General features: G+C 37.8%; 1 protein-coding gene across 3 annotated transcripts in view; it reads left to right on the plus strand.

The window, feature by feature from the left end:
* CPQ (carboxypeptidase Q) overlaps window positions 1-27,128 on the plus strand; it is a 346,647-nt gene that overhangs the window by 96,827 nt on the left and 222,692 nt on the right. For all 3 annotated transcript variants that reach the window (XR_004627851.1, XM_034668345.1, XM_034668346.1), the window contains exon 3: window positions 7,748-7,955. Coding sequence is in view for 2 of the 3 variants with exons in the window: in XM_034668345.1 (XP_034524236.1) it covers window positions 7,748-7,955 (208 nt within the window). In the remaining variant the exon portion in view is untranslated. The remainder of the gene's footprint in view (window positions 1-7,747; window positions 7,956-27,128) is intronic.

Genomic DNA, 27,128 nt, shown 5'->3' on the forward strand with positions numbered 1-27,128 from the left:
TTTCTAAGGGTTATTGGTCTATAGTTTATTTCCTCATAGTGTCCTTGCCTAGCTTTGATACTAGGGTAATGCTGGCTTCATAGAATGAATTAGAAAGTAATCCCTCCTCTTTAATTTTTAAAAAAGTTTGAGAAAGGTTGATGTTAGTTCTTCTTTAAATGTCAGGTAGAATTTGCCCTTGATGTCATCATGTCCAGGGTTTTTCCTTGTCAGGAGATTTTTTGATTACTAATTCAGTTTCCTTACTAGTTACAGATGTATTCAGATTTTCTTTTTTTTTATAATAATATTTTTATTATATTATGTTAGTCACCATACAGTACATCCCTAGTTTTTGATGTAAAGTTCCATGATTCATTACTTGCGTATAACACCCAGTGCACCATGCAATACGTGCCCTCTTTAATACCCATCACCAGATTTTCTATTTATTCATGATATAGGGTTAGTAGGTTTTGTGTTCCTAGAAATTTGTCCATTTCATTTAGATTATCCAACTTGTTAGCATATAATTGTTCATATACTCTTTTATGATCCTTTCTTATTTCTGTGGAATTGGTAGTAATGTCCCCAGTTTTAGTGCTGATTTTAGTAATGTGACTGTTCTCTCTCTATTTCTTAGTCCATCTAGCTAAAGGTTTGTCAATTTTGTTGATCTTTTCAAAGAACCAACTTTTGGTTTTATTGATTTTTCTTTTGTTTTTCTATTCTCTGTTTCATTTATCTCTGCACCAATCTTTTTTTAAAAATCTCTGTTCTAAACTTTATTTCATTTCTTTCACTAGCTTTGAGTTTAGTTTGTTCTTCTTTTTCTATTTCTGTTCCTTAGGTTGTAGAGATAGGTGGTTGATTTGCTATCTTTCCTGTTTTTTAATTAAGCATTTATCACTCTAAACTTTGCTTTTAGCAGTGCTTTTACTGCATTCTATATGTTTTGGTATGTTGTGTTTTTTTTTTCATCCATAGCTAAAAATTTTATAATTTCCCTTGTGATTTCTTCTTTGATCCATTGGCTGGTTAAGAGTGTTGTTGTTTAGTTTCCACAATTTGTGATTTTTCATTTTCCTTCTGTCATTTTTCTAACTTCATTCTGTTGTGGCCAGGGAAGATACTTTGCATGATATATATACCTTTTTAAATCTGTTGAGACTCAGTTTGTGGCCTAACATGGTCTATCCTGTAAAACATTCCATGTGCTTGAGAAGAGTGTGTATGCTGTTTTTGGATAGAGTGGTCTGTTAGATCTAGTGGATTTAAAACAATAATGTTCTTTAAGTCCTCTATTTCCTTACTTATCTTCTGTCTGGTTGTTCTGTGAAAGGGAAGTATACACAAAATGACTTCTAAAGGCTGAAGGAGACATAAAATTGAAGTAAAAGATTGAGAAGTCCAGCTTGATAAGAAATGGTTTATCAAGGGGACTCATGGACAGAAGTGTGTTTTGGGTGGATACAAGGTGAGTAGATCTCTGAAACACCATCTCCTTTAGGACCTGCTTTTATAGCCCTAGAGGCTAGAGCTAAATGCTGAGGGACCACTCAAGAGGAGAATATTTATTAACAGGTGTATGTCACAGGTGATTCTAGCCACTATTGAGAGTTGAGTATTGAAGTCTCAAACTATTTTCTAGAACTGTCTATTTCTACCTTCAATTCTGTCAACTTTTGCTTCATATATATTGGCTGACTGCCATTAAGTGCGTAAATGTTCATAATTGTTAATATCTTCTTGGTGTATTGACCTCTTCGTTAATAAATAATGTTCTTCTTTGTTTCTTATAACCCTTTTTTATTTGAAGTCAATTTTGTCTGATATCAATATAGTCATCCCTATTCTCTTTTGTTTAATATTTGCATGGAATATCTTTTTCCATCCTTTTATTTTCAAAATATTTGTGTCTTTAGCTCTAAAGTGAGTCTCTTGTAGATAGAATATAATTAGATAATTAAAAAAATCCATTCTGCCAATCTCCACCTTTTGATTAGAGATTTTAATCTATTTACATTCAAAGTAATTATTGCTAAATAGGGACTTATTTCTTTTATTTTGCTATTTGCTTTTTTTATGTTTTTTAGGGTGTTTTTTTTTTTTTTTTTGGTCCCTCATTCTCTGCATTACTGTCTTCTTGTGTTTAACTTGATTTTTATAGTGGAATATTTATATTTCTTTTTCATTTCCTTTTGTTTATATTCTAGAAGTATTTCTTTGTGGTTACAATGGGGATTACATTTAGCATCCTAAATTACAGGACTTTAATTTGAATTTATACCAGTTTAACTTCAATAACATATAAAAACTCTGATCCTTTTCAGCTTCACCCCCATGCTTTTTGGTCACTGATATAACCAAGTTACATCTTAATACATTATGTGTCCCCAAATAAACTAATAATTATTTTAAATGCATTAGTCTCTTAAATCATTTAGAAAACATGAAAGTGGAACTACAAACCATTGTTACAATAAAAATAGCTTTTATAATTGTCTATTTATTTATCTTTATTGAGATCTTAATTTCTTTATATGGCTTCAAGTTAATGTCTAGTGTCTTCATTTCACCCTGTAGGACTCCCTTGAGCACTTCTTATAGGGCAGGTTTACTTCACTATCTTCCCAGAATCCTTTATTTTTTTTATACTAATATTTTTTAATTATTTTATGTTAGTCACCATACAGTACATCCCTGGTTTTTGATGTAAAGTTCCATGTTTCATTAGTTGCGTGTAACACCCAGTGCACCATGCAATACGTGCACTGGAATAGATAATGCTAAGTGATATAATGGCTTCTTTCAGTAATTTTAATTTGGATTTATTTATTTTATATGAAGCTGTATGTTTGTGAAAAGAAAGGTTTAAGATTAATATTTATAATTTTTAAACATGTAATGCACCATTTGTCTGTTTTGGTCATTGCAAATGTTGGGAATATATTTGGCTGCAAATAAAAAGAAATTTGACTCATTGTAGCTGTTTTAGTCATGATTCTTTAGAAATAAAGAGAACCTGTAGGATATATATATAGATATGTATAGATATCTATCTATATATATATGAAGAGATTTATTATGAGGAATTGACTCATGTGATTGTGGAGGCTGTGAAGTCCCAAGATCTATAGGCAGCAAACTGGTGAATCAGGAGAGCTGATATTCACGAAGTTGTACAACACCCATCACTAATTTTAGAACATTGTCATCATCTCCCAAAGAAACCCCATACCTGTTAACATTCACTGCCCATTTTCCTTGCCCCCAACCAGCTCTAGGCAACGTAAAATTTACATTCTACCTCTACGGATTTACCTATTCTAAACATTTCATATAAGTGGAGTCTTACAATATGTGGTCTTTTTTTTTTTTTACTTTTTCACTTAATATAATGTTTTCAAGGTTCCTCCATGTTGCAGCATGTATAAGAACATAATTTTTTAATTGCTGAATGATATTCCATTGTATGGACATACATTTTATTTATCCATTCATGAGCTGATAGACATAAGGGTTGTTTTTACCTTTGACTGTTATGAATAATGCTGCTATGAACATTTGTGTGCAAGTTTTTGTGTGAATATATATATATTTTCATTTCTCTTCAGTATATACCTAGTAGTACATGTTTCACTTTTAAAGGAACTGTTAAATTGTTTTTAAAGTGGCTACACCATTTTACATTCACATCAGCAATGTACAAAGATTTCAAATTTTTCCACAACCTTGCCAATACTTTCTCTGCCTTTTTGATCATAGCCGTCCTAGTGGGTATGAATGGCATTTCATTGTGGTTTGGATTTGCATTTTCCTGATGTCTAATGATATTAGCATCCTTTCTATTATATGATATCATTATCTGTATATTTTATTTGAAGAAAGTCTATTCATATTCTTTACCCATTTTTTAATTAGGTAGCTATTTTATTATTGAGTTCTTAAGAGGTCTGTGTATATTTTAGATATAAGTGCCTTATCAGGTACACAATTTACAAAAATTTTCTCCCATTCTGTGCATTGTCTTTGCACTTTTTGATGGTGTCTTTTGAAATACAAAGGTTTACAATTTTGGTGGTTCAATTTATCTATTTTTTCTTTTGTTGCTTATGATTTTGGTGTTGTATCTAAGAAACAATTCCATTACCCAAGGAAGGTCATGAAGTTTTAATGTTTTAGCTCTTACATTTAGGTCTGTGATTATTTTTTTTTAAGGATTTTATTTTATTTTTATTTTTATTTTTATTTTTATTTTTATTTTTTTAGAGAGAGAGAAGGTGGGGGAGGGGCAGAGAAAGAGGGAGAGAGAGAATCTTAAGCAGGCTCTACAACCAGCACAGAGCCTGACTCAGGGCTGGATCTCATGACCCTGAGATCATGACCTGAGCCCAAATCAAAAATCAGACACAGCCAACTTAGCCATCCAGGTGCACCCTGTGATTGATTTTTATATATGTTGTGATATATGGGACAGCTTTTTTCTCTTACATGTGGATATTTGGTTGGGCCCAGCACCGTTTCTTTGAAAATATTTTTCTATATCCATTGAATTATTTTGGCACCCTTGTTGAAAATGAACTGACCATTGTTTTAAAGGTTTATTTTTGGACTTTAAATTCTATTCTATTGATCTATGTCTATCCTTATACCAGTGCCATAACTTCTTACTACTATACCTTTTTTTTTTTAAATATCATGAAGGAGTGTTAGCTTTTGTCAAATGCTTTTTCGCTATCTATTGAGATGATCATGTGGCTTTTGTCTTTTTCTATTATATGATATATTACATTGATTGATTCTTGGGTGTTAAACCAACCTTGCATTACTGGGATAAATCCCTCTTGGTCATGGTGTATAATCCTTTTTATTTGTTGCTGGTATCAGTTTGTTTATATTTTGTTGTGGATTTTTTTTTGCATTTATATTCATAAAAGATGTTAGTCTATAGTTTTCTTTTCTTTGATATCTTTGTCTGGTTTTGATATCAGTAATAGTGAAATTGTAGGGTAAGTTGGGAAGTGTTCCCTTCTCTTAAATTTTTGGAAGAGTTTCTAAAGAATTGGTATTAATTTTTAAACATAATCATTTTGATTTTTTTTACAGCTTCCTTTATAGTTTACCCTTTGCTATTGTTAAATTGCAGGTGGGGTTGTAAGTGGGAGCAGGGAGGTAGTGTTTAATGCTGGTCATCCCCTATAGAACAATTGGCAATGAAAGTACAGGACTCTAGATAAAAGTGTTGAATCCTCATTCTGCCCACTTCTACTAAACAGTGCTGGATTGCACTACTGGAGGACATTCTTAATTGCAGAAACAAATCACAAAGGCTTTTCTATCTTGAATTCAGAATCATAGTTGGAAGATGCCTTTCAGTGCTGGTTTCCTCATTGGAGCCATGGGTACATGTCCAACTTACTTACCTGTAACTTATTGGTACAAATTTGTTCAGGAACATCATTTAAGCAAAACAAACAAGCTAAAGGAAAGAAAAGAAAGTGAGATTGGCAAACCAAGAAACAGACTCTTAACTGTAGAGGACAAACTGATGGTTACCAGAGGGGAGGGGGGTGGAGGGATGGGTTAAATAGGAGATGAGGATTAAGGAGTGCGCTTGTGATGAGCACCAGGTGTTGTAAGAAGTGTTGAATCACTATACTGTACACCTGAAACCAATATTACACTGTGTGTTAACTAACTGGAATTTAAATAAAAACTTAAAAAAAAGAGCCTGTTGAGAAATGTTACACTGACCTCCTCTTAAGAGATTCTGAGAACAAGGAGAGTTTGTTGAATTCCAGACATCATGTAAGGTAATCCGAACAATAAATATTTAGATTGTCTTCCTACATGTTTCAGAGTACTTTTGGTCATTAATCACCCTACCAACTCAGGGAAATTTTCAGGGAAAAATTTCACTGAAGAAATAATAATAACTAATATTTATTAAATAATTATAATATGCCAAATACTGTTTGAAATTCTTTATATATACTATCTTTTATCCTCATAGCAATCTTATGAAGTCAATACTAGTATTATTCTCTACTTTACAGATGTGGAAACTCAGAAACAGAGGGGTCACGTGGGTTGCTTCATGTCATAGTAGAACCAGGATTTGACCTAAGTTATGTGACTCCATAGCCCACCCTGAACCAGAAGTTAGAGTGGATTAGGTATATTCCAGAGCAGGGATTCAGATTCAGGGTTTCTGTATTACAATTTTTGAGTTTATAAGTCATTTGTCTCTCTCTTGATGAAGACTGATATTTAAGAAATGTTCATAGAGGGTGTGCTAAGATGATGCTAAGGATTTGAAATTAGACTTTCTCTGCAGGGATAATGTAATAGACAAGTTAACAAAATAAATATTTAGCATTTATTGAGAGCTATGTTTCATGGCAAATGATTCACTTGTATAAATTGAATCTACAAAATAACTCTGTGAATTAAGTATTATTATTATCGCTCTTATTTATAGATGAAGCCACTGAAGCATGTGTATATAATTTGCCCAAGGTCAATTAGCAATAAGTGCCAGAGCCCCCATTTGAACCTAGATGATTTTGCTCCACAGTCTTAATCATTTTGCTATGCAATTTCTCTAAGTAGTCACCAGGCATACTGTCACAACAGCGCAGTCACACCAAGAAAGCAGTGATAAGACTGGATCTGATATCATGTTTATGCATGTGGAGGTTGGAGTCACTTCTATAGGAGAGAAATGTGTTGTGGCTGAGAGAAGAAGACAGGGTTTCCTGCAAATATGAGGCAACCTGGAACAAACATGGAAATAGGAAAAGAAAAATTACTGTTAAAAGGGAGGCCGTTAGCTTGTACCTTCACAGAAGATGGGGATAGGCTGATAGGGTGTGGTGCGCACTCTGAAGTTGTGCCAGCTTGGTCCCGAGGGAGCTGTGGTTTGGGAGGATTTGGAGTCATACCTCAGGAGCGAAAAGGGACGGTTTGAAAGAGCAATTTTAGAAAATGAATTTGATAAACTCAATTAGCATGCATAGAGATTGAATCAACACTAGATTAATAGAAACTTTAATTACAAGTGTTTTTAGTAATCTAAGAAGCATCTGGAAATTACCAGGAAAAACTTGACTGTTGGGGTAATATTTCTTTTTTAGTGCCAAAATTATCATAGTTTTCTTTTTCTTGTAGCAGTGAAATCAGGGACTGGGGTTTATTCAGCACTTTTCTTCATGGAAACACCAATATTTTCCATTGTTCTACAGTTTTCCTGCAAAGTGTTCTACTACCAATTCGGGGCTGCATGTTTGGATCTCTGTGTTTGAATGGGAAGAGAGTATCCCCAGAGCCAGGCCGTGACCAGAGAGCTGGATGTATGTGGGCAGTTTTCTTCCAGATGTGTGGGTCTTCTGCAGTGTAGCCTTGATGGGCTTCAGAGCTTTCTTTGTCTCCTCGAACACATGTGTTCACTCACCTCTTGGTCATGAAGGCACTCTTAATGTTCTTTTGAGTTTGAGGCAGTTTGTGACTTTAAAGGATCATCAAATTACCAAAATAAATTTCATGTAGTGTTTTCAATGGGATGATCATGAAATTGAAGTTCTAAGTTATTTTTACCAAAAAGAAAAATTCACATCAAAAGCAAATAAACCAATATTGCCCATCCGTCCTATTTCTCATATGCAAACAAAGATCAGTGAGAGTCAAATGCCAAATATGGACACTTAAAAAAATACTTTTGGTCCATTTCTACTTTTAAGGTAACCTGGTGGCTTCTTTTCTCAAGTCCTCACACAGGTATTCAGGAATACCAGGATGGTGTGCCAAAAATCCCAACAGCTTGTATTACAGTGGAAGATGCAGAAATGATGTCGAGAATGGCTTCTCGTGGGAACAGAATTGTTATTCAGCTGAAGATGGGGGCAAAGAACTACCCAGATGCTGATTCCTTCAACACTGTAGCAGAGATCATTGGTAGCAAGTACCCAGAGCAGGTGAGTGGAGGAGGTGCATGGGCTGTCTGGGAGCAGGGTTTTGTGGTCAAGTATCAGTTTTTAGAGATGGTTGGACAAAGAGAGAACATGAATTTACAAAGATGGTCCTTATAAACTCATTGAAGGCAGGATCTTTATATATATGTACATATATGTTTCCCACCAAAAATTTTATAATGAATTGAGGAGTGAAATAGGATCCATGGTGTGGAAATTCAACCTCTAAGTAGCTGTGCGCGCACACACACGTGTGTGCGTGTGCCTGTGCGTGTGTGATATTTATTCCATTTGGAGCCAGGCTGGCAGTTGAGATCATACCGCTAGCTAATAGTTATTGTTCTTATTGTGTGCATTATGTTATTTGAGTCTTTCAAAACTCAGTGAAGTAGGATTTATTTTCATCATTTTACAGGTGAGGAAAGTAACATAGAAGGAAATTCAGGTGCCTGAGGTCTACACAGCTAGTAAGTGGCTGAGAAGGGACTCAAAATCAGGACCTTATAAATGTTAAACCAAGTTTTAAACCACAGTAATTTCCCGAAGTATTTTTTTCCTTAGCAAAGTTGGAAAATCAAATAATACTAGAGGTAGATTCAGACTCTGTGCTAGCTGAAGGTTAAATAAGTTTGGCAGTTACTTATTCTCTGAGTCTTAGAGAATTTTTCTGCAAAGAAGGGGTGGTATATGTAATTTAGCAGGATTATTGTGAGGACTCAACTAGCCCCGCACATCATATAGCCTAGCACAGTGTTTGCTACAATGCAGACACTCATTGAATGGAAGTTTACTTCATATGACACCAAGTATACCAAAAACCAGTTCTGATAAGGTGTCTGGTGCAAATTTCCTCTATTAGTAGTTATTGAAACTCTGAGAATAGCATGTATACATCAAGTTATTCCAGAGTCACAGACTTGTATTTTGCTTAAAAAGGTAAATGGGATGAAGGAAAAAGTGAATAGTGATGGAGAAACAAATTTTCTGTACGTGTCCTAACTCAGGACCTCTCCCAGACATGACAGCTCTGTTCCAGTGAAGATTTGTTTTATGTTCAGGACTCTTTTCCTCCTTCCCAAATTACATCCAGGATGTAGGCATGCATCAGCCTTAGGCTTGTAGCCACAGGGATAATGGAAAAGCAAGATCTCAGTAGGACCATAGGGAGTCAAATAGCTATAGAGAAACTCTAGTTTCCAATGTTGAGAAAACAAACAAACAAGCCCCTTGCCCTTTAGGAACCTGATAACCACAGAAGAGCTCAGAGTCTATATTCCAGTACTAAGGAGTCAGACTCCTTCGAGTATAATCCTTACCAGGTATTTTCCCCAGTCAGTAGTTCCAGGAAAAAGTGTTGCCATTGTTAAGGCTGCTAGCCCCGGGCAGGAGGGGTCAGGATTATCTATGATCTGTTGTCTGGGTGAGCAAGCTGCTCTGATCCCTAGGCTGGGTGGCCAGAGGAGCGTGAGTTATTGGGAGCCTTAGTCGGAAGCAGCCAGGGGGGTGTCAAGGTCTGAGCTAAAGGAGTTCTTGGGGCTGGAGCAGCCAGAAGGCTGAGGTAGTGCTGGCTCACACAGCTTCCTAAGGGCCACTGGTATCTTCTGGATGCGAATGCTTGGGCCTACTCCTCAGCTCAGGCTGATTAAAAAAAAATCAGCTTTATGGAAGTATAATTACATAAATTTACCAAATTTAAGTGTACAATTCACTGAGCTTTGAAAAATGTGTGCAGTAATTAACCACTACAACGCTCTTAATAGAGAATATTTTCATCACTCCAAACCTTACCTCATGTGCCTTTGCTGTCCATCTTGTCCTCCACTCCCCTGCCCCCTGGTAACTACTAATCTGCTTTCTAGAACTAGAGCTTTTTCTTCTCTAGAATTTCATGAAAGTGGAACCATAGTGCAGTCTTCCAAGTCTGGCTTCTTTCACTCACATATAACGCTTTTGAGATTATCCATGTTGTTTTAGCAATTGTCCATTCCTTCATGTTGCTGCTGAGTGATATTTTATTGCATGGATATACCACAGTTTGCTTATCCGTTCAGCAGTTGTGGACCTTTGGGTGGTTTCTAGTTTTTGACTGTTCTGAGTAGAGCTTCTGTGAATACTCTTGTATAAGTCCGTGGACCTACGTCTTCATTTCTCTTTAGGTAAATGCCTAGGAGTAGAATTGCTGGGTCAGCCTGAATTTTAAGCTCCCTGATCTTCACCAGGTGCTTCAATCTCTGTATTCTGTGGGGGTAGCATCTTCTCTAGGTGGGTAGATTCCAGAGAGTTCCAAGACTCCAGATTAAACTTTTACCTCTACCCTAGCATTACATAGCATTCCAGACATTGGTTATAAATACGTTGTTACCAAGATACACAAAGGAGAAAATTAACACAAGTTCTTCCACAAAGAAGTCACAGTATTACTTCCACAGAAGGAATGTGGATGAGTACAGGGGAGGAATCTGCCTCAGAGTCTGCTTAAAACCACAGGGGAGCGGCAAGCATGTGCTCTTCCCTCTGGGCGTTAGGTGAGTTAGCGATCCTGAAAAAGCATAGTCCATCCCTGAGAAATGCTGCCCCTTCCATGAAGATTCCTCAGGTAACCCTCCCCTCATCTCAGCACTGTATGCTCTTATGTCGTCTCCTGCCAGGGCTTGCTAACGCCCTGAGCAGACACTCAGTTCACTTTTTTTCTTGCTTTTCATTAACGCCTATCCTAGGACTTGGCATGTAGCGGCTTCTCAACACATATTTTGTTTTAGTAAAATGAAGAGAGGAGGTAAAGGAGAAAATGGTTGGAGAATTTTCTTAAGCTCAATTCCTTTTAAATCTAGAAGTTCTCCTGCCCATTTAGAATACTGATTGTCCATTGGCATATTGGACATCACCCCTAAAGGCAGCTCTGTATTGTCCAAACCTGAACACCTCAGCTCCTTAGAACCCGATCACTTGCTTTAGTTTCTCGTCTCTGTGAAAGGAGCCATGTTTACCTGCCAGCACGGTTCAAGCACTTCACATTAGTTTTCATTTTCTCCTCTTTATCACTGACCTACAGCCAGGCACCACATCCCATTAAGTCTACTTTCAGCATGTTAAAAAAAAAGCCTGTTCTGTCTTGCCTTTACTGTCATCATTGTCCTAATTCAGGCCCTTGCCATTCCCCCCCGATTTTTCTTCTTTCCATCTCTCCCCTATTTTTGCAGTGCAACTCAGAGCTGTTTTAAAATGCTGATCTCGGGGCACATGGGTGGCACAGCGGTTAAGCGTCTGCCTTCGGCTCAGGGCGTGATCCCGGCGTTATGGGATCGAGCCCCACATCAGGCTCCTCTGCTATGAGCCTGCTTCTTCCTCTCCCACTCCCCCTGCTTGTGTTCCCTCTCTCGCTGGCTGTCTCTCTGTTAAATAAATAAATAAAATCTTTAAAAAAAAATAAAATGCTGATCTCTACCTGGTGTTTCCCTGCTGTCAGACCCCCTCTCCTGTTCCCTATAAGATAAAGGTTATGATAAAGATAAATACTGGGGTGAGTAATCAGAGGTGAGCAGAAGACAGAGGAAAAGAGACGTAGAGGGAGGGAGGCAGTTATAGGTAAGAGGAAATTATGTAGCAGAAAATGAATGCTCAGAAGCGAGCAGAAAATGAGACTGAAGGAGGGGAAGATACATCTGATGGTGATTCCAATGCCAACTAAGAACCATTCTCTCATTGGCTAGTGAGGGAGTCTGGCTCTCCTCAACTCTGGCAGACTTGCTGAAGATCGCTCAGCTTTGGTTTTAATGATAAGTCCAGTAGTCCTGCCTTATCTGCGGTTTCGCCTTGGTCGGGTCAGTTACCTGTGGTCAGCCACATTCTGGATGCTGCTCCTCCAGCGGTGAGGTCGAGGCAGCAGCAGCTAAGTCTACATCCCGTGCTTACGTCACTGCCCTCACTGCGGCTCATCACGTAGGCACTTTATCATCACACATCCTCCTCAGAAGAGTGAGTACAGCGCAGTAAGGTATTTTAAGAGAGAGACCACATTCACACGTTTATTACAGTACACTGTTATAATCGTTCCATTTTATTATGTTACTGTTGTTAAGCTCTGTGCCGAACGTAGAAATTAAACTTTATCATAGGTATGTATGTTTAGAAAAAAACTATAGTATAAATAAGATTCGATGTTATCCGTGGTTTCAGGCATCCCCCGGGAATCTTGGAACGTGTACCCTGTGGATAAGGAGAGGACTACTGTAATGGCAGCAGTGACATAAACATTGGGTTATGTAGGTTGATAGTTTAGGTTGACTGACTTATGTCTGACACATCCTCCCCACCTTGCTCCGTATCCTACTAAAGAGAGTGTTAAATAATGCTGCGCAAATTACTTGCAATGGAAATTAGCTCTAAAAAGAAGGAGGGTTTATTGCAATTTCTATTATTCTGCGTGCAGATCAAACGTCCTGGGTGACTTGAGGGTAGGCTGACACTCACACAGTGTCCGGCAGACACTCTTCCGTGCTAACACCCAGCACAACCCCTTACATCTCATTATTCATACACAGCACTTCAGTGAAAGAAAAGCAGTTAGCACATAAAGAATCCTCGTTTGGCCCAAGAACCACAGACAAGGTGTGGTGATTTTCAGCTCTAGAAAAGTATATATGATTGATGGAGCATTAACACATTTCAAAACCCTATTGCATAATTCAGCCATAAGCTCTAAGTACTGAATTAACCATAGGCTTTTAAAAATGCCGATAATACAAATACTTTATTGAGTTTCAATAGTGAAAATGGCAGAGTAGGGGTATTATGCACATTAATACTACCCTCTTCCTAAGGAACCCACAGTGACACGTTTTGCCTCCTCCAAGCCCAGAATCATGCCAGTGTAGGGGGGACCCTGTCCTGCCATTAGGCCGAATAGCGCTTTCCTGGCTTTACTTTATGATGCGTCCAGGGTACTTCACTCCAACAAACAGGCAAACACAGAAGGAGTATTGTGCTCAAACTGACCCGACAAAAGGACCAATGACCTGAAACTAGGGAGTTAGTGCACCTTGTAGGACAGACTCTCTCCTGAGAACAGATTCTCTAGTGTTGACTTCTGGGGCTGGCCCATTTCATTTACTCCTCAGTGATATTTCCTAGGCCTTATTCTGAGGTTTTACCTAGTAAATGCAATATTTTAAAAATGTTAATATATTCCAGAAGTCTTCCAAGGGAATTGTGTGGAATAGTGTTTCAGATTTTTTTTTGGTTGATAATATCCAAACCCATTTTGATAAAGCCTTGATGAGTGAAATTGTTTTTCTATACATGCATTTTTCCTATAGCAGTTATTTTCATGGATTCAAAGAACAATTTCAGTTTCATATGAAGTATTATTTCAAATATAATGCAGCACTGTGCAGGCCAGTGGGAAACATTGAGATGAAAGCTCTAGTTTGTTAACTGGATAGCTCACTTTTTCTTTGTGTGTGGTGGAGGGGTAGGGTTTTTTAATATCTACACTATTAGCATTTGGGGTCAAATACTTTTTTGTTGTGGGGTCTGCTCTGTGCGTTGTAGAATATTTAGCACCAGCCCTGGCCTCTCCCCCACACCCTATAACCATGACTGTCAAAACAACTCCAGACATTGCCAAATGTCTGGGACAGAAGTCACCCCAGGTTGAGAATCACTGGTATGGAATAATGGAAGGAACACAGTGTGGGTGTTGCCACGCCTTGGTTCTGTTTTATTTCTGCCACAAATAAGGTGAATGACCTTGGCCCACTCAATTCTTCAACTACAGAATGGGGGACTTTGTCTGAGAAAACTCAACGATCATTTCCGGCCTTAAAATTACATTATTAAAAAAAAAAACAAAAACCTTGGGGATTATCATCAGACTGCTGGTACACACATTGTATGCTGTTAGATAGTAACAAGACATAGTAGGAGCCCTTTCATTATTTGACAGAGTAGCGGTGTTGGTAAGTGTTTTGTTTGTTTGTTTTTTAACATTTTGTGTTCAGATAGAGTTAGGAACTCTTCTACTGAAAAAGTAAAATAAACTCTTTTGTGTGTGTGTGTGTGTGTGTGTGTGTGTGTTTAAAAAGTTTAAATATTTGTAATATTCCCCAAACTTTTTGAGAAACAGTAGGATAGAGGCATAAGAGTCACTGGGTAGCTTATGTTTTGGTGTTTATTATATATTCATTTAAAAAAACTGTTCACTCATTAATACAACACAAATTTATTGAGCACCCGGTATGTGTCAGGCATGAGAGTTAGCAATAGTGTCGAGTGGGCAGCATAACACTGTAGTTAGAAACATAGCCAGTAGAATTCAAATCCTACCTCTTACATTTTCTTGGTAGGTCATTTTGCCTCTCTGACCATCAATATATATTGACCTTCACTGGAGAGGGGAAAGCTTATGCAAAAGCAAGGAGTTGAGAAATAGGAGGGGCACATCAGAAGGCCAGAGCACAGCCTTAACATGCCATGTGCAAGGCTGGGGTTTTGTCCTGTTGACGATAGGAAGTCTCTGAAGTGTTTTAATAGGAGCTTTGCATTTTAGTACACTCTGGCCACTGTGTACATTAGAAGGGGCAAAGACTGAAATTCGGCTAGGAGATAGGAGGACTTGAACCGGGACAGTTGACATAGTGTTGGGAGAGAGGAGAAGGATTCAGGAAATGTTTAGGAAATAAAATTGGCAGAAGTTGTTAAAGTTTGAATACAGGGGAGAAAAAAGGAAAAGTGCAGTTTGGGTGGAATTCATTTATTAATTCTACAAGAATTTATTGAGCTCTTACTATATGCTGGCTGTATCACATTACCCTCATAGCACTTGGGGCAGAAGAGACAAGTAAGTAAACAAGTAACCACTGTAGAAGGTGGTAAGTGTCATAGTACGGCAGCTACGTGGTATAATAGGGACTCATTTCAGGGTATAATAGGGGCTCAAACATCCTGGTCAGGGAAGCCAAGGAAGCCTTTCTGGAGAGATCCAGTTGATTCCTCAACACAAGTAGTTAACCACAAAGAGTTAACCAAGCTAAAGTTTATGGGGTTGGGGTTGGGATGGGGAATGCTCCAAGCAGAAGGAGTAGTATGTATGAAAGTCCAAAGAGGTAGTGTTATTCTTTTTTTAAAGGAATGTGATGTGACCTCCTATAATGTCTAAATCTGTCTGATAATGAACCCTGTGTTCATGGAGTTATGCTGTAAAATAACCTAAAGAAAAATGAATGGCCTCTTGCACATATATATGTTTTAAAAATAAATTATTGAAAAGCTCAGCAGTTCCTTTGGAAATAGCTTTAACGTTGATGTTGTCAAGACCTTGTTGAAGGAATAAACAAAACCTGATTGACCTGGTGAACAAAATCACGCCATACAGAATTGACTAGTTAGGGGCTGTATAGCAAATGCAGTTTTGCCTTGCATCTGAATATGTAGTCTGATGATTTGTAAAACCTCCTTAATGGGTACAGCAAGTTATTTTGCCTGGGTGGGAGCCTTTTTACTAACTTAAGCAGCTGTTTAAACTTTCATAAGCAAAGTAATTATTAAATCTTTCATGAACATATTGGTTGGAACATTTGTGCACATCTTAACCTTGAGTTGGAAAGTTTTGGGGGGTGGGGTTAAAGAGTTTGAAGCTGGCAAATTTCATTCTTTTTTTTTTTTCTTTCTTATTATAAACTTTTTATGGCTTAGAACGAGCCAACCTAAATCATAGAAGGAAAAAATACATGTGTGGCAAGCATGAGGCATTTCATTGTTTATTTTTCAAATTTCTGAAATGTGCTCATAGCTGTGCATGCCTCTGGGCTCATAAAGACAGCAAATGGAAATAGCTCAAGCCAGACAGGCTGTTTTAGATAGATAGCCACCCAGGTAGACAAGGCGTTCCTTGGAGAGTACTCTTTCCTGGACTCAGTAAGTCATCCTAGTGGGCAAAATGGGACTTGCAAACAAATGGGTCTTGCCATCTTTCATAGATCTGAGCACCTTTCTTTTATTAATGATGGAGTCATTTAATAATAATCATAAGATGAATAATAATCCACATTTATGGAGTGCTTACCATGTGACAGGCAGTATTCTAGATGCTTCTCATGCATATTCTCCTTTAATTTTCACTGTGACCTTGTCAAGTAAGTCATGCTGTTATCCCCATGTTACAGGTGAAGAAACTGAGGCTTAGATCACAAAGCTCACAAAGCTTCTGCATGGAAGAGCTAGGAGTAAACACAAGTTTATTCTATCCTGGAACCTGTACTCTGACAATTCATTATCCTGAACTTCTTAGTCTTTTTCTATTCTAGTTTGTGAGATACTGCTATCTAAAGAGTTTCCTGTTTTACCCTAAATGGAAAGAAAACCAGTACAACTGTCAGCATTAGTATCAGCAGCAACAAATGCTTGTTGAATACCTATTCTGTGTAGAACTCTATGTTACAAACTCAGGAAGTATTTTGAGGCAAAGAGATGGTAAAGGGCCCCTTGCATGGCAGTTAAGTAAAGCAGGAAGTGAATTCTGACTCTATAGTACTGACCCAGTGCCTGCAGTGCTTTGTCCTGGCTGGCCCAGTACAAACATACCCTGCAGTACTTTATAGTTTGCAGTGTATTCTCACCTGTATTATCTCATTTAATCCTGACAACAGGGCTGATTATTACAGTTTCACTTTAAAGATGAAGAAGCTGAAAAGCTGGGGTAGCAATTCTTATATCAGACAAATTAGAATTTAAACCAAAGACTGTAATAAGAGATCCAGAGGGACACTACATCACTCGTAAAGGGTCCATCCAACAAGAAAATCTAATGGTTGTAAATATCTATGCCCTCAACATGGGAGCAGCCAACTACATAAGCCAGCTATTAACCACAATAATCAGATCGATGATGATATATTAATAGTAGGAGATTTTAGCACTCCTCCCTCAACATTGGACAGATTATCTAAACGGAAGATTAATAAAGAAATAGGAGCTTTGAATGACACATTGGACCAGATGGACTTCATAGATATATACAGAACATTCCACCCTAAAACAACAGAATACTCATTTCTCAAATGCACATGGAACTTTCTCCAAAATAGACCACTTCAGTCCAAAACCTATGGATACTGCAGAGGTGGTCCTAAGAGGGAAATACATAGCCATCCAAGCCTCTCTCAGAAAATTAGAAAAGTCCCAAATGCACAAGCTAACCTTATACCTAAAGGAGCTGGAGTGAGAACAGCAAATAAAACCTAAACCAGCAGGAGAAGAGAAATAATAAAGAATAGAGCAGAGATCAATGAAATAGAAACCAGAATAACAGTTGAACAGATCAACGAAACTAGAAGCTGGTTCTTTGAAAGAATTAATAAGATCAATAAACCACTGGCCAAACTTATCCAAAAGAAAAGAGAAAGGACCCAAATTAATAAAATCACAAATGAAAAGGGAGTGATTACGACTAACATGAAGGAAATAGAAACAATTATTAGAAATTATTACCAGCAACTATATGCCAACAAATTAAGCAGCCTGGAAGAAATGGATGCCTTTCTGGAAACTTACAAACTACCAAGACTGAAATAGGAAGAAATAGACAATCTGAATAGACCAATAACCAGTAACGAAATTGAAGCAGTAATCAAAAACCTCCCCAAAAACAAAAGGTCCAGGGCCAGATGGCTTCCCAGGGGAATTCTACCAAACATTTAAAGAAGAAATAATACCTGTTCTACTGAAGCTGTTCCAAAAAATAGAAGCAGAATGAAAACTTCCAAACTCCTTCTATGAGGCCTGCATTACCCTGATCCCAAAATCAGGCAAAGACCCCATCAAAAAGGAGAATTACAGACCAATATCCCTGATGAACATGGATGCCAAAATACTCAAAAAGATCCTAGCTAATAGGATCCAACAGTACATTAAAAGGATTATTCACCATGACCAAGTGGGATTCATTCCTGGGATTGGCACATTTGCAAATCAATGTGATAGAGCACATCAATAAAAAAACAGACAAGAACCATATGATCCTCTCAATTTATGCAGAAAAAGCATTTAACAAAATACAACATCCATTCCTGATTAAAACTCTTCAGAGTATAGGGATAGAGGGAACATTCCTCAATATCATAAAAACCATCAATGAAAGCCCACAGCGAATATCATTATCAATAGGGAAATGAGGCATCTTTTCCCTTAAGGTCAGGAGCACGACAGGAATGCCCACTGTCACTTCTGTTGTTCGACATAGTGCTAGAAATCCCAGCCTCAGCAATCAGACAACAAAAAGAAATAAAAGGCATCCAAATTGGCAAGGAAGAAGTCAAACTCTCCCTCTTCGCAGATGACATGATACTTTATGTGGAAAACCCAAAAGACTCCACCCCCAAATTACTGGAACTCATACAACAATTCAACAATGTGGCAGGGTACAAAATCAATGCACAGAAATCAGTTGCTTTTCTACACACTAACAATGTAACCATAGAAAGAGAAATTAAGGAATCAATTCCATTCACAATAGCAACAAAAACCATAAGATACCTAGGAATAAACCTAACCAGAGGTAAAGGGTCTATACTCTAGAAACTACATAACACTTATGAAAGAAATTGAGGAAGACACAAAAAGATGGAAAAAATTCCATGCTCATGGATTAGAAGAATAAACATTGTTGAAATGTCTATCCTGTTCAGAGCAATTTATACTTTCAGTGCCATCCCTATTAAAATACCATTAGCATTTTTCAAAAAGCTGGAACAAACAATTCTAAAATTTTTATGGACCCAGAAAAGACCCCAAATCACCAAGGGAATGATGAAAAAGAAAAACAAAGCTGGGGACATCACATTGCCTGACTTCAAGCTATATTACAAAGCTGTGATCAGCAAGACAGCGTGCTCTTGGAACAAAAACAAACACATAGACCATGGAACAGAATACAGAATCCAGAAATGGACCCTCAACTCTCTGGCCAACTGATCTTTGACAAATCAGTAAAAAAATATCCAATGGAAAAAAGTCTCTTCAATAAGTGGTGCTGGGAAAATTGGGTGGCTACATATAGAAGAATGAAACTGGACCATTCCCTCACACCATATACAAAGATAAACTCAAAATGGATGAAAGACCTCAATGTGAGACAGGAATCTATCAAAATCTTAGAGGAGACCACAGGCAGCAACCTCTTTGACCTCAGCTGGAGCAACTTCTTTTGCGACATGTCTCCAAAAGCAAGGGAAACAAAAGCAAAAATGAACTGTTGGGACTTCATCAAGATTAAAAGCTTCTGCACAGCAAAGAAAACAGTCAACAAAACTAAGAGGCAGCCCACGGAATAGGAGAAGATATTTGCAAATGACATTACAGTTAAAGGGCTGATACCCAAGATGTATAAAGAACTTCTCAAACTCAACACTCAAAAACCAAATAACCCAGTCAAAAAGTGGGCAGAAGACATGAACGAGAAGTATCTGTTTTCTTCTCCAAAGAAGAAATACAAATGGCTAACAAACACATGAGAGAACGTTCAACATCACTAGCCATTAGAGAAATACAAATCAAAACCACAATGAGATACCACCTTACACCAATTAGAATGGCAACAATTAAAAAAACAGGAAACAACAAATGTTGGCGAGGATGTGGAGAAAAGGGAACCTTCTTACACTGTTGGTGGGAATGCAAGCTGGTACAGACACTCTGGAAAACAGTATGGAGGTTCCTCAATACATTAAAAATAGAGCTATCCTATGACCCAGCAATTGCACTACTAGGTATTTAACCCAAAGATACAGATGTAGTGAAAAGAAAGAGCACATGCACCCCAGTGTTCATAGCAGCAATGTCCACAATAGCCAAACTGTGGAAGGAGCTGGGATGCCCTTCAACAGGTGAATGGATAAAGAAAATGTGGTACATATAGACAATGGAATATTATTCAGCCATCAGAAAGGACGAATACCCACCATTTGCATCGACATGGATGGAACTGGAGGGGATTATGCTAGGTGAAGTAAGTCATGCAGTGAAAGACAATTATCATTTGGTTTCACTCATATGTTGAACATAAGCAATAGCACGGAGGACCATAGGAGAAGGGGGAGAAATCAGAGAGGGGGATAAACCATGAGAGACTATGGACCCCAGGAAACAGACTGGGGGTTTCAGAGGGGAGGGTGTAACAGGGTGATGGGTATTAAGGAGGGCACGTGTTGTGATGAACGCTGAGTGTTATACTTAACTAATAGATCATTGAACACTGCATCAAAAACTAATGATGATACAGTGGCTAACTGAATATAATAAAAAAAAATAAAAATAAAACTCAGGGTTGGTTTTTACCAGTAAAATAAATAAATAAATAAATAATAAAGTTGAAGAAGCTGAGATTCAAGTAAATTACTCAAGTCAGACACACATCTAATAAGTGGGAGTTAACATTCAAAGTTCAATCCCTCTATAACTTGCTGCGGTCACTGTCCAGAGCCCTGAAACTTAATGCAGCATAGAACAAATGCTTTAAGGATGCTCTAAAACACAACCTGAAAAATGAAATTGTTTGAATAAATAATTACCATATAATGCAGTAAGAGCAATCTCAGTGGTTTTAAAATTGTCCACAAATTCTTTGCTCTCCTTTTAAAAGATTGAGCCAGATACTTTTACCCATGTGTAGGCTGTACTTAGTGATTTGCTTCTAATGAACAGACTGTGGCAGAAATGATGGTGGGTGATGTCTGGGATTAGAACATAAAAAACATGTGGCTTCCCCCTTGTCCTTTCTTGTGGTTCACTCACTGTGGGAGAAGCCAGCTGCCATATTGTGAGGTTACTCAACGGCCCTGTGGAGAGGTCCATGTGGTGAGAAACTGGGGGCCTTCTCTTATCCACCAGCACAAATTAGCCAATAAGAATCCAACAGTTCCAGTTGAGCCTTCAGATGACTGCAGCCCTGGCCACCATCTTGACCACACCTCATAAGAGACCCTGAGCCAGAACCACCTAGCTTCTCTGCTCCCAAATTCTTAACCCACGAGAACTATGTGAGGTAATAAATATTTATTATTTTAAGCCGCTAGGCAAGGAATACTATGTCTGAGCTGTCAGGAAAGCCGGCTTCTGAAAGGTGAGAGAGATGAGCAGGAATTTAATAGATGGACAAGGAATTTATTGGGAGGTGTTCTGGGCAAAGAGAAAAGTGTATGCAAAAAGTATGCCACAGCAAGGCACATTTTAGGAAATGTTAATGAAGGACAAGGCATACTCGGAACTCAAAAATCATAGCATTTAGGGTATAAGGCCCTCACTAAGAGCTTACTATATCATATGATAATGTAGCAACTAATGTTCTTAAGAGTGATGAGTCTGCAAGGAATTAAGATGCATATGCGTGATTTAGGAAGACAGGAAAGCAATCAAAACTTTGAAATATTTACTTCAAAATTAAAACAAAAAATGTACTGTGTAAATCCTTTGTGAAAGGGGAGTCCAGGTTATCCAAAATAGCCACCTCCCTATGTTGTTCCTTCACTAAACTGTCTGGGTCTGTGTTTTGAAAACTTTAAGCTTAAAAGTAGGGCCAAGAAATAGCTAATGAAGAACACCTGGATTTTCCCCAGGATTTTCACTCTACCAGTTCTGCTGCAACAATCAGGTAGAAATTAACATTTTATAACCAATTATGTCTTGCTTGGCATCCTGCTAACCAACTAAATTCTTAAAAAAGAGAATTGCCCAAATTGACTTGTTATTCTATGCCATATCTCATTCATGGACTATTTATTGAGTGCTACCCATGTGTCACCCACTGTGACAGGCCCATAAACCGAACCTTTTTATTTAGGTTGCAGAAATCTCTTTGTGTCCCAGTTCCAACTCCATTGTTTTCTATACTTAGTAGCAGCTCCTGGTAGAAAAACTACATTTATTGTTTAAATTAGATTTTCATGTAAAATTATTATCTGCTTATTTGAAAAACAGAGAAAAATAAAAAGAATTTTTACTTAGAAACAAATTAATTCAGACAATTGCTGTTAACATCTTGCTGCATTTCCTTCCCTGTGTTTTCTTCTATGAATATTTTTATATAGCTATATTTTATAGATAGTGTCCGATCTGATTTTTGTTTAACATCAGGCAAAATATCCCTTGGAATGAAATTTTAGTATCTGTAAGTTATTCTGACAAATAGATATTCTGTAATTTACTTAACCTGTTATTAGATGTTTTTATTATACATGAATCTTTTTTATACATGAAAATGATGTTGCATCTAAATAAATATGTAGCTAGGGAATTTTGAAGTTGTCTTTTGAACTGTTTATGGGTTTTTCTAAAACAGAGTAATTTTAAATAATAATCAATGGGAAACTTAGGAAGAGGTTAACATGGTTTCTGTCTGTGCCAAAAGAACTGCCCTTGGAACATTCTAAGAACACTGTGTGGCCATATGCCGAATGTGCCGTCATAGTTATGCTGTTAGTTAAATTAAACATGAATGATTGGACGAAGAACGTTATTATTCTGTGCACATTCTTGACTCTTAATTTAAGGTTAAACTAACTTAATTTAATGTCATGTGAATTTTTAGCAGCAATTATGGCCAGTTAATGCATGTTCTTCCTTAGTCATGCCTCATCTCTTTGCAAAATTACAATATTTCATTCCAAATTTATTCTGACCAGAACTTTCTCCCATTTTCCCTCAGTGTTTATATCAGAGGCCCTTTGAGTTTATACTGTAAACTACCACTTGTGTATTTTTATAATAAGCCTCTAAGATGTAGGCCTGGCTATGAGTGCATAGGACTCAATGCAGATCAGAGAACTGGACCTTGTTCCTTCTTTAGCCATCAGGGAATGTTGTGTGGATGATAGAGATACCATCTTAACATCTCTGTTCCAGTCTTTCTCCTCTCCTGTCTGGTATACCACTACCCAACCAGTATTCCTCAGGGATGCCTCAGTGCAGAAGTATGCCTCTGTCAACCTTCTACTTAAGATAGGCAGTGACTCCCCACTTACTGTAAAAAAAAAAAAAAAGAAAAAGAAAGAAAGAAAGAAAAAACAACAACAAACAAACAAAAAACCCTTGCATCTACAAGATGTTATACTGGTCATGCTTTTCCCCACAGATAATCTATGTCCTCCAAGCCTGGAAGTTTCTCTCTTCCATATGTTTTGTGTCATGTCTCAGTTTCTTTGCCTTCTCCGTACTGATTCCCTTTTCTGTATCTGCTAGTTGAAATCTGGCCTACTCCTTCCTTATTCATTTATTCACTTTAATTGAATGATTCATTTGATAAAAATTTACCGAGTTGTGGTTGCATGTCAGATATTGTTCGAGGGCAAGCTAAAATGCCACCTCCCCTAAGAAGCGTTTCCTAATCACCTCAGCCATGAGTTTCTCTCTTTAGAACTTCCATTGGTCTTTTTTATACTAATGTTTTGTCACTAATCTATATCTCATTGATGTGATCTATATTTCATTGATGCACTTAAAATGGTTTTATGAATGAATTAATGATTAAAAGAAAATGTTTGCCTTCTCTACCAGTGGAAGCTAATAACTAAAATAAAATGATGAAACTGGTCTAGAGCTTTAATATTGTTGTGGGTTTCTAGTCTGTGAAACATCCTCCATGCAGTTTCCAACAGGGAAGGGAATGAATGCTTTTTTCTTAGTGTTCTCCCACATTCTACACTATCTAGATATTAAATGCAGTATTACACTTTGTCATTGCTTTTTATTATAAGACAGTGTTTTAAGGACATTATTGAAAAGGAAGATTCCACTTCCAGAGTGCCAGTAACCTGTTTTAGCATTCAAAAAAGGCAAATATATTAACCAGAGTAATGAGAAAAGCAGCAGATTAAGTAATTTTGAAAAACCATTTATTTTGAGCAATAAGAACAAGGAACCTTGATTAGTTCCCAATAGAAGTGAGCCATCAAAACAATAATCATAACTATGAGCTTGTGTTTACCACGTGTCCGAGATTTTACTGTCCAGTTTGTCATTTATCCCCCAAACAACTCTATGAAACAACTTCTGTCTTCCATATTATACAGGTGGGTAACCAAAAGTTTAAAGAGTTAGGCATGTTGTCCATGCCCACTGGACAATGAGGGTGCTTGATGGGCAGAGTGAGCACGTGAGTTCAAGCTCTGTGCTCTTGTTTAACATCTGTGCTCTGCTTTATCTACTCGTGAGTGTGGAGGTGTGTGGGCCATGGCAGCAACTATACATTGCAGACCCTCTCAGTTACCTTGAATGATTTCTATTTACATAGTTGTTCCTGTACTAGCTCTGTGAATGGTGAATAAGACTGTGTTTGCTTTGTTTTGTTTTGTTTTTAGGAAACTATTGAAACCCCAGAAAGGGGGAACCTCAAAAAAAAAAGTGCCATTTTGAGGCTGTGCACCATTCTGAAGCAGAGTAGGTTTGACTCTCCTTCTGGAGATGATTGAACATCCTTTTAAAATCTGGAGTTACTTTGAATTCTTTTTTCTTACATTTAGGGCAGAGAAGCAAGGGAAAGGTAAGGGGCCTCTAATGTAGGCATCAGAGCTTGATAAAGGTGTTTTTGTCTGCCCGGTATTCCTTCCTTTGAGAATGGCTCCTCTCCCAACATTTGTGCTTGTGGTGGACTGCCAACTCCCACTACTAAGAACTGGAATCTTGAGCAGGGAACACACAGGGACAGAGCAGGTTGGGGATGAGTTGTTCATCTGGTTGCTCTGCACAGTTCAGGATCTCTGAGCCCCAGGTTTACCTTCTGAAAAATAGGGTTTGTATGCCTCACAGAGTGGTCTGAGGATTCAGTGAAATGTTGTCCGTGAAAGCTTTGGCACAGAGTAGTTCTCCAATGAATGATATTACTGTGCTTTGAGATTTTGGGGATGGTTCTTTTTTCCCCTAAAGAAAGAAAGGAAAAAGTAGACTCTTTCTACTGAGGAGGCATAAGATGCAGAATTATTGATGGCACTTGAGAAGAACACCCAACCATTCAAATGATGAATTAGCAAAAGATAATCAGGGTCACCGTGAACTGTGGAATGATGCACTGCTACTTCAGCATAACACTGTTGTTAAAGCTCACAATGCTTCATTCTTAAAAAAATCGATGGTATGAAGGAAACTCAAGCCTCTTGGGGATGAGGAGTTTGGAGGGGGATATGGAGGGAGTAAAAAGGATGTTAGTCTATAAAAGGATAGCCATCCAGTCATCCAGTGGCCAGATCCCTTTTTTAATGAATAGAGTTATGGCGCTGCTCCAGCATATTAATAAATGTTCCACTATGAGTGGTGAGAACTTAAAATGTGAAACAGTACATATTGGATTTGATAATAAGAATCTAGAGAATTATAAATGAGATGTCCAGGAGGCATCTGTGTTAAGGAAACTTAGGATCAAGACTTTGTATATTCTAGTTGATGAAAAGTTGTGGGGAGAATTAGGGTGCTGTGGTGGAAAAAGAAAGGATCCTGCTGGCTGGTGGAACACTGATTTGAAGTTATGGGGGAGTTTTGATCAAGCATGTGTCTTTGATCTTCAGTGTGGGGTCTGGAGAGAGTATTAGAAGCTGTAGGTACAGCTGCATACCTACTTAAAGTTGACTTTTTGTTGTTATTTCAAGTTTGAATAATCTCCAATTTACCAGCAGTTGTACAAAAAATAGGTTGGAATTTGGAATGCATTTCTACATGGACATGAGACTGAAAATGACTGTTTATCTTATAGCATTAGGCATACTAGAATAAGGTATGAGGATAAGAGAAAATCGGTGTGAGGGGTCTAGGGTGATGGAGGAAAAGACTAGATACTTTGGGCCAACACTTGGCAAACAAAACAAAACAAAACAAAACAAAACAAAACAAAACAAAAACTTAACAATAGATAATGTTGTCTTTAATGATGGTCCTTCTTTTTTTGTCCTTTTCCAGTTCCTGGTACTTTTTCTTCCTAATAGAACCCTCTTGTTTCAAAACAACCTGATGAGGTTGGTATTATCCCAATGATACATAATTGAGAAAGATGGCGCTCAGAGAGGCTTATGTAACTTGTTCACGTCTATATAGTAAACAGGAAAAGTCAGTTTCATAATCAAATATGCCTGGCTCTAAAACTTATGAATTCTGACATTTTTGTCTTGTGATGTCTGAGTTAATAGTGCCACCATTAACAAAGTAAAGGAATATGGGTTGGAGTGGGGTATAGGCAAAGGAAAGTTGAATTGAGTTTTAGATATGTTGATTTTGAGCTGCCTTGGGATAGGTGTGTCCTGCTCTCGGGTCACAAGAGAAATTCTGGTTTGTTGCCCAGAGGTGACTATGGGTACAGCTGGACTGTTTCCTTTGCTGCCAAATAGTGGAGGAGAAATAGGTGGGTACATAGACAGATAGCTAGATAGGTAGGTAAGAAGGCATGTATGTATATATGTAGATAGATAGATAGATAGATGATAGATAGATAGATAGATAGATAGATAGATAGATAGATAGATAAGTTTGTTGGTAAGTTTGGTGTTTGGAAGTTGGGAAATGTCTGTAGTCACTAGTCAGTATTCCTATTGCTTAGCAACTTTATTTCCTCATGAAGCTATGGCAAATAGAACTTTCATATTTATTTTTTTGTGCCTAAGGGCAGATAGTGCTGCCTATGAATGATGCATAAGTGACAATTTTGTGTTATGAGCATTACTCTGACTCTTGGAATCATTGAATCTCAAGGTTGGAAGGGAACTTAATATTCTCTCTTGGATTTGCTCTATATTCAGACTTTGCTTTACACCTGCATGAAGTCCTTACTGACACACCCCAGTCCTTTAGGTAGCACTCCCTCTATGAAAGATCTCACTTTTAAAGTGAAATCTTCCTACCTGTAAGTAGATATACCATAGTCATTCCTAGATTCAAACATAGCAGACAAATCCCTTTTATTCTTCCACATGAGAGCTCATTGCACATTTGGAAACAGCCTTTATGTATCTCCTAATTTTCTCCTTACTGAGCTGAGTTTCTCCTCCCATCTCTTCAGTGGTTCCTTGTGGGGAAGGACTCATTGGCCCAGGTTCTGGAAATGCACTCAGCAGATGGCCTCCATTGTCATCTCCTTCAGGGACTGTTTCACTGGCAGACAGCTGCTCCTACAAGGTCACGCCCTGTCCTGGTGTGGTCCACTTCCAA

The sequence above is a fragment of the Ailuropoda melanoleuca genome, chromosome 9, assembly GCF_002007445.2.
Source record: "Ailuropoda melanoleuca isolate Jingjing chromosome 9, ASM200744v2, whole genome shotgun sequence".
NCBI classification, from domain to species: Eukaryota; Metazoa; Chordata; class Mammalia; order Carnivora; family Ursidae; genus Ailuropoda; species Ailuropoda melanoleuca.